The sequence below is a fragment of the Pocillopora verrucosa genome, chromosome 14 (genome assembly GCF_036669915.1).
Source record: "Pocillopora verrucosa isolate sample1 chromosome 14, ASM3666991v2, whole genome shotgun sequence".
NCBI lineage: Eukaryota > Metazoa > Cnidaria > Anthozoa > Scleractinia > Pocilloporidae > Pocillopora > Pocillopora verrucosa.
In genome coordinates this window covers 1549813-1557403 of record NC_089325.1, presented here as the reverse complement: position 1 = coordinate 1557403, position 7591 = coordinate 1549813, and the positions used below count along the sequence as shown (strand labels likewise).

Below are 7591 nucleotides of genomic sequence, written 5' to 3'. Positions count from 1 at the left end.
AGAAAATCTCATTACTTAGTCCAGTAATGGTGAGCTTCAAACTCATTAACAGTAAAGTGCATGTGACAAATTGTGAAACACATGTGACCATGTGTGAATGAGTGTGAAACAAATTAATCAGTAGAACTCTGTGTATAATAAAGAAATAACCCAAATCTGCAGGTTTCACCTGCATATGAATTTCTCACATGGTATGCAAACTGGAAGACTTTTAGCAGAATCCACAGTTCAACAAAGGACCTGTACTATGGAAAAATCACCAAGTAAAAACAAGAAGAACACCACGTGTGCACCAATATTCACATGACTTTTTACACCACACACACACATAGAATATATAATGCACACAACAGACCTGTCATTCCGAAAGGAGAAAAAATTTTGTAAAGTTTACATGATAAAATTTTACCAAGTATTTGGCAAGGATCTATGTCCAGAAGCTTCCTCTTCAGACCTGCTAAGCTCTGTAATGAGGCTTAGATCAGTATCCAACTCGCTGATATTGACGAGGCTTGTCGTTGTGATCTCGGCTCAGAATATGGTCCACGCAAAGGCTGGGATGACCGACTTACATCTTCTGATGGGAATCTATCAGCCATGATTCTTCAAAGGCTTCCTGGTAATTTTAATCAAGAATACACAGTAATAAAAAAGTGCGGAATGAAGTGCGATTGAGTGAAATAGACAGGAGGACCTAAAAAAACAATGATATTTTCACCTAAATAAGTGGTAGTCAAGAAAAACTATCACAGGTTTTTTATTCTCAAACAACTCTCTTTCCACTAGTGAACCAGTTCTTAATTCTGAGATCTGTCACTAGTATGTATATTATGACTGTAGTTTTAAGGCAAGACAATACAATAATCAAATGCCAAGCATATCTAATGTCACATATTAGACAATTTTAAAATTTCTATGGTCAAAAATTATCTGCCTAAATTTAACACCAGGAAATGCGCCCTTTCAAACTGAATGCAGCTTTCAAGAGACATCAAGAAATTTTTGTCATCCCTTAGAGGTCTTTAACCACAGTTCCACTGATCAGTAATCAGGTTGTGGTCATAAGCCAAGCTATCACTCAGAAACAACTTCATCCTAGTTAAGCTTGCAGGAAAAAAAGTGCTTCCCAATGTAAACATGCGTGGTACATTCCTTCTACAGGAATATAGAGTACATATTTATTAGTGAGTCTAGGTTATCTGGCCAACACATTAATAAGGTGTCTCAAGGGAGGACACTGTTGATGATGAGAACAATGTAGATCACTTCCAGTCAGAATTCAGTCAAGCTTAATTCTAAAATTTGTATTTTTTTAGCCGAACCCTGCTGCTTGCAATTCAAAATAAAATATTGATGATTACCTCGTTATCGTACAATACCTACAAACACGTATTTAGTAAAAGTTTACATGTGGCTATTGCAGCTGTACAAGGAGAATTAGAAATATATATTTAACAATTTGAAGCCATTGATGATAAGGTGGTTCTTCCTAGACAGTTTGGTGCTGAAAAGGGTACCGTAAACTGTTTTGAGAGCACAAGTATTTAGATATGACATGTCACCGAACGTAAGTTCATCCCGCTTTCACTATGTAATGAATTACATTAACTCATCAGATTTACCACCTAACAGAAAAAAGAAAAAAGGCACAACATGCAAATCACGCTTTCGAGCTCAAAACGGCGAAGAAAGACCCCTCTTTGAGGACATGGACGGCTTGTTTACCACTGTTAATCTTCCGTACCTTCCGACTAATTGTAGGGCGCTTGCGAACTAACGAACAACCTTAGTAACTATTTGCTAGCGAAAAATCTTCACATCTTAAGAAGTGAAATCGTTACATGATAAAACATAGATGAATCAAAATAGAGCACACGATCAAACACGTTCGTCTGACGAGGCTACTGCTTTAACAACCTTAATCCAGTTAATTGCATGCATGTACAGCGGGGTTTTTGTATACTTCACTGCTAGGAAACTGGAGGCTCTTCAATTAAGCGCTCCAAAACATAACAATCTTCCACAATTGTACCAGCAAACTTAATCTAATTACCTGCAAGGTCGTTAGATCCGTTCCAAAACCTTGATTTTACTGCTTGTCGATTAGTTGCTAAGCCATAATGTGCCAAACTATCTGCAAATTAAACTAAGGAGTTTGCACAAATTTTCTCTGCGCGCCACACGGTTCTTTCCTGGCAAGGCCATTGGCGGAAAAATTCGTCGCGCAATGATGCGTGGGAAGGGACTGACCGCCATTTTGGATCTGACAGAGAGGAGATTGGACAAGATGTCAGCTCACCTCAGTCTTTTCGGTCAAGATTTGGCGCCTGGAAGAAAACTTTCCTCGGTCAAAATTATACAGTGGAAAGTGAAGCACTGAAATGAGTTAGATTTTGACGACGAATGTTATAATTCCAGGGATCAAAATGCTGGGAAACTATTACTTTGCAATTGTCGGACACCGCGATAATCCAGTGTTTGAAATGGAATTCAATACACCAACGAAATCTATGGATTCGTCTCAGGGCCGCGAAAGCTATAAGGTAACTTTTCGCCCTGTTCAATGATCACTCAGTTCAAACTGTAAATGATAATCAAAATTCACACGATTTACGTTTAGCTTTGGCTGCTTGCATATTGGTGGTACTTTAATTTGACTGTATTCAACACTATTGTTAAACAAAAACTTGGGCGATGCCTGTATGGTGGCAGTGGATAAATGATGTGATTACATGTACATGTACAACAGTCTGCATTTTCCTGATTTGTAAATCTTCAGAGAGATGATCACAGACACCTCAATCAGTTTATCGCACATGCTGCACTGGATCTTGTTGATGAATCTATGTGGTCCACTACAGGAATGTAAGTTTGAAAATAATTAGGGACTTGACTTCCGTAGCCCAATTTAATTAGTAGCTCTCTGTAATAAAAATCCTTAGATTCAGAAAACTACAAAAGTTTGCACAAGTCAATGTTGATTGTAAAAATTTTTCACCTATGAGTTAGTTTTTTATCATTCTTGTCATAGGTGAAGTGATGAGGTCCTTGATTGTCTTACCTAAACCTAAATGTAATTCTAAGGAAGCCACTTTAACCCTTTTACTCCCATGAGTGACCAAGAAAGAATTTCTCCTTACAATATCAATACAAAATCAGCCAGATAAGTGATGAGAATAAAGAAAAATATCAATTTGGGGATAGTTAGTTGATCCAATACTAAATTCTGTGAACTAACATTATAAGAATTGTATGGTTGACAATAAGGAGAATTAAAAATTTGATCTGGGAGCAAAAGGGTTAACCTTTTCACTCCAAGGAGTGACTGAAGAGGAATTTCCCCTTACAATATGCATGCATTTTAAAACAGAAAGATAATATTGATATGGCAATTTTGAATGCTCTAACACCAAATCTTTGACCAAAAATTATGAAAAGGGTATTCACACAATCCAGATAATTAATTTTCACATCTTAGGAGTTAACCCTCTGACCGGTTAGAGTGACTAGCATCTAATTTCTCCTTACAATAAAACCCCTGAAGCAAACATCAAGCTCACAATGATATAGGAAATGATCACTAATTAACGGAGCTCCTGGTTATCAAAACCTTTACACCCTAAGATCAGTATGCATCTTCTCCATACTGTTCTCTACATGTTCCTAAGTTGCTCACAAGGAGAAATTGAATAACAATCAAGAGCTTTTTTAGTTGGTGATCATTTCCTTTATTCTTGTAACCTAATGTGTGACTCAGGGGTGATATTGTAAGGAGAAATAAGATGTGAGTCACTCTTAGGGGCTAAAGAGTTAAACAGAGTCTCCTTGGCAGAACCATAGAAATTTATAGAGAAGAGTATGGAGAATATGCATACTGATGTTGGGTGTAAAGGGTTTAAGGGTTCATACTTGTGAGTGCCTAATCAGCAAATTTTCTACTCAGCTAAATACTGTGACTGAAGTTTATTTACATTGTCCATGTAATAATGAAGTTGATATGTGTAATGCTTCAATCATGATGCAAATATTCTTTTCTTTTATTGCCTCCTTAAAACAGGTATCTGAAAAATGTCGACAAGTTCAATGAATGGTTTGTGTCAGCTTTTGTAACAGCCTCAGATATCCTTTTAGTTCAAAGCATATAGAACCAAATTAATCCTGTAACTCCCAAGATCTCATTAGTAATTCTCCTTACTGTCTGCTGTATAGTTCTTGTGATGTTAGTTTGAAGAATTTGGTATTGGATCAACTAATAATTCCCTAATTTATATTTTTCTTTATTCTCATCACTTGTCTGCTTGATATTGTATTGATATTGTAAGGAGAAATTCTGTCTTGCCCACTTATGGGAGTTGAAGGGTTAACAGAATAGACTGAAAATTGTGTCTAGAGAAGGTAGAAGTGGCGGGACACTTATAAAAACACACTTATAAAAATATAAAAATATCATATGACATTATGGTAAATGGATACAAGTGTGATTAGGTAATAATTACCTATCAATGGAGTTGATAATGTAAATTGACCACTATAAAGAGTTTCAAAGCTGACGTTTTGAGCATCAGCCCTTCGTCAGAGCAAATCAAGTATATTCATTAGGCAACCTATACATGCATGTATCCACCCAAGTTTATTCAGTACTTGTTTATGTGTCAGTGTGACCTGAGTAGGTTATATTTCTAGTTGAATGCATTCAAGCACTGGTCTATGTCTCAAAAATGGGGCCAAATAATGGATTCTGTTTTTTCATAGTTACACTTAATTTAACAAAAACAAAGACCACTTTTGTTTACTCCAGTAAAAGTTTGGAATTAAGATGATGATGTTTTCCAGATTTGATATTTGTTTACACAGAGAAGGTAATAGAAATAGCAAATACTTTAATAGTAGAGATGTGTGGCTAAGCTGTGTACATGTACATGATCAGAAGGAAAAAAATTCATAGGAGTGAGGACATGCAATTGTTTGTCCATGAGCAAATGCACAATAAAAATGGTCATTAGGATTGTGCACTCATTAGCTTGGATTTTAGATACAACAGTGTAATGATTTGGAACAATGTGGAATTCTTTGGTAAAAAACATTCTGAAAAGAGTGTTTAACTTAAGCTTTCTTTTCCCTTAACTTATATAATGTAAGAGATTTATGATGCTTCATGATGTGAGAAATGATGATGGAATAAAGAATTTCTTTTCTGATGTCTATGAAACATACATCAAGGTACTTTGAGATTCTTATTTGCTTTTAAATACATTAGGAACAAACAAATGTCATAATCAAGAAAACATATTTTCAGGTCATTTTTTAAAATAAATTTTCTATGTGCACTCTGTGGATTAACTATTTAACTGTTATTGTTATTTATCATATGACTATACAGCCCCGGGTCTGCAACTCCATAACAAACCATAGTAGAAGCTGGGGTGTGTAGAGCCAGACAGGTGGTCTGAAAAAAGCCATCTTGCTCTGCAGTCGTATAGCTCTTTTGCATTTTCCTAGAGTATTGATTGGAATCAAGGACTTCAATTGGAAATGTAACCAATGAGAAAGAGTCATACTTCTCAATGAACCATGAATTTCTTGTTCTAATTCAAAGAAATAAATGAATTTGCTTTCTGTAGAATATTTTTAGTAGTTGTCCAATGCAAACCCTTCTTTTACATGCAAGTCTATCTGATATAGTTTGACACAAAAAAAGTTTTGAAATTTTAATAACTTAGTGGTTATAATGCCTATTGACTGAGTTTGGTGGGGCTTATTGGGAAAATATTTGACTTTTGGTCATGACACACAGACCTTGCTGTGCTCATGACCTCAAGCCAAATGTATTTTCCCAACCAGCTCTCTCACTCAGTCAACTGGTACAAAGTATGAATTTTGGGAATTGAACCATCATGATATTACAAATTCAGACTCAAGGTAGCTCAAAATGGTTTCATTGTGTTTAAAAACTGATTCTTTGATGAATTGGAGCTTCCATTTAACAATGTGTTTTTTTAGTAATGATGCCAAAAACAATGCCCAACTATTTCTTAATGCAGTTGAGATAATTTTTCTAACAATTATGGTCACCATAGCAACGACACAGATTCCTAAAACACTGTATCAGTGACATTTTGCTTAAGTTACCCTTGGTTCAAAAAATTAGTTGGATGGCACTTGAAAGAGGCTGTAATGTTGCTATTAAATTTGAAATGATCAAAACACATTGACACTATTTTCACGGAACACGAAAAGGTGTGGGAAGATCAGTCTAACGAAGAACTAGAGTAAGAAAACAATGAAACGATTTTTTAGCCACCTTGACATATTTATGGTAAAATGTTCTTTCAAACTAATGAAAAACCAAAGGACACCTCATTCTCTTTGTATGTTATTTACCCTGCTATGTAAAACAGTTTTGATGTTTAGCATTTGTTTGGTGGTGTTACACTCTGTAATGTGTGTATGAATCTTTGCTTTATGTCATTGCCTGGTTTTGAACACACTTTTTCCCTTTTATTATTGCAGGTTATTATGAATCCATTTTATGACATGAACAAAAAGATTGAATCACCCAACTTTGAAAGGAAAGTAACTGTTGCTGCTAAGAAACATCTCCTAGGATAACATATGACCTCAGGAAAAATGAAGAGCAATAAGCAAATAAATGAATTTATTTACAGTTGTATAAATAGGAATGGATTGTAGTGCCTGGCTAGTTTATGCATTTTTTTTGTTATCCACACATGGGTTTATCATCTCGTCACAACTTCAACAAAATCTAGTCTCATGTCAGTTTTAATTACCATCAAAGGCACCATGACTATGAGCAAGAAACATTTCAAAATGTTGGAATATAAATTAGTCTTTCTTTCCAAGAATTAGTGAAGTTGTGTCCCTAAAGTACATGTTGTATTGGTGTAAGGAGTTGATTCAGTCTATTATGTCACAAATGCGCAGTCCCACATCTTAGAGAAGTTGTTTGGTGATGCCAAGCTTGTTCCCAGGGTCTATCTTTTCATCTCTTATTCACTTGAGGAATTTTATGGCTTTTACTTCTTTATATCACTCTCCATTATTGTTTTGGTTTGCTTGAAAAGCAGTCCTTCCACCCTATTCTTCAAACTTTTGTTTTCCCACCTTTTGTGAAACCTTGAATTGTTTAATTTTCTGAAACATAATCGGGAGAGATGAGTAATAAAAACAACTAATTAAAATAAAAACGCTGTTGCAGTTCATGTTGGGAACTCTTGGCTCTTGCATATTATTTCCCTTTTGCATCCACACATTGATTTAGATTGATTGACATGTTAAAAAGAAAATGGAAGTTAAAGAGATGTTATCCGTCTTTACGCAAGCATGAGGAAAAGGAAAAAATCTGAATAGCCCAAGAGAACTGGAAACTTTATTCTTCACTCAACAACCGAGCTCAAAATTTACCATCTTTCTTGTCCTTTTCACTCACTCAACGCTTTAGATATTGCTGATCCCCATAGTAGAGCAATTTCAATCGAGTGTCTGAATTAATCCGGGATTGCCTTGGTTTCACTTAACTTTGCTCTGTAATGGGTGAAGAAAACTCGCGCCATGCTCTCAAGCAATCAGATTC

At 35.5% G+C, this 7591-nt stretch overlaps 1 protein-coding gene across 1 annotated transcript; it reads left to right on the top strand.

Annotated features, from left to right (window-relative positions):
* The first annotated feature begins 2332 nt into the window (after positions 1 to 2332).
* On the top strand, positions 2333 to 7221 carry LOC131779603 (probable trafficking protein particle complex subunit 2). The gene is made up of 5 exons (XM_059096170.2): positions 2333 to 2543; positions 2780 to 2865; positions 4058 to 4119; positions 5135 to 5220; positions 6511 to 7221. Exons 1-5 carry the CDS (start codon positions 2427 to 2429, stop codon positions 6607 to 6609), a joined length of 450 nt encoding a protein of 149 aa, XP_058952153.1. The 5' UTR covers positions 2333 to 2426; the 3' UTR covers positions 6610 to 7221.
* Positions 7222 to 7591: the final 370 nt, after the last annotated feature.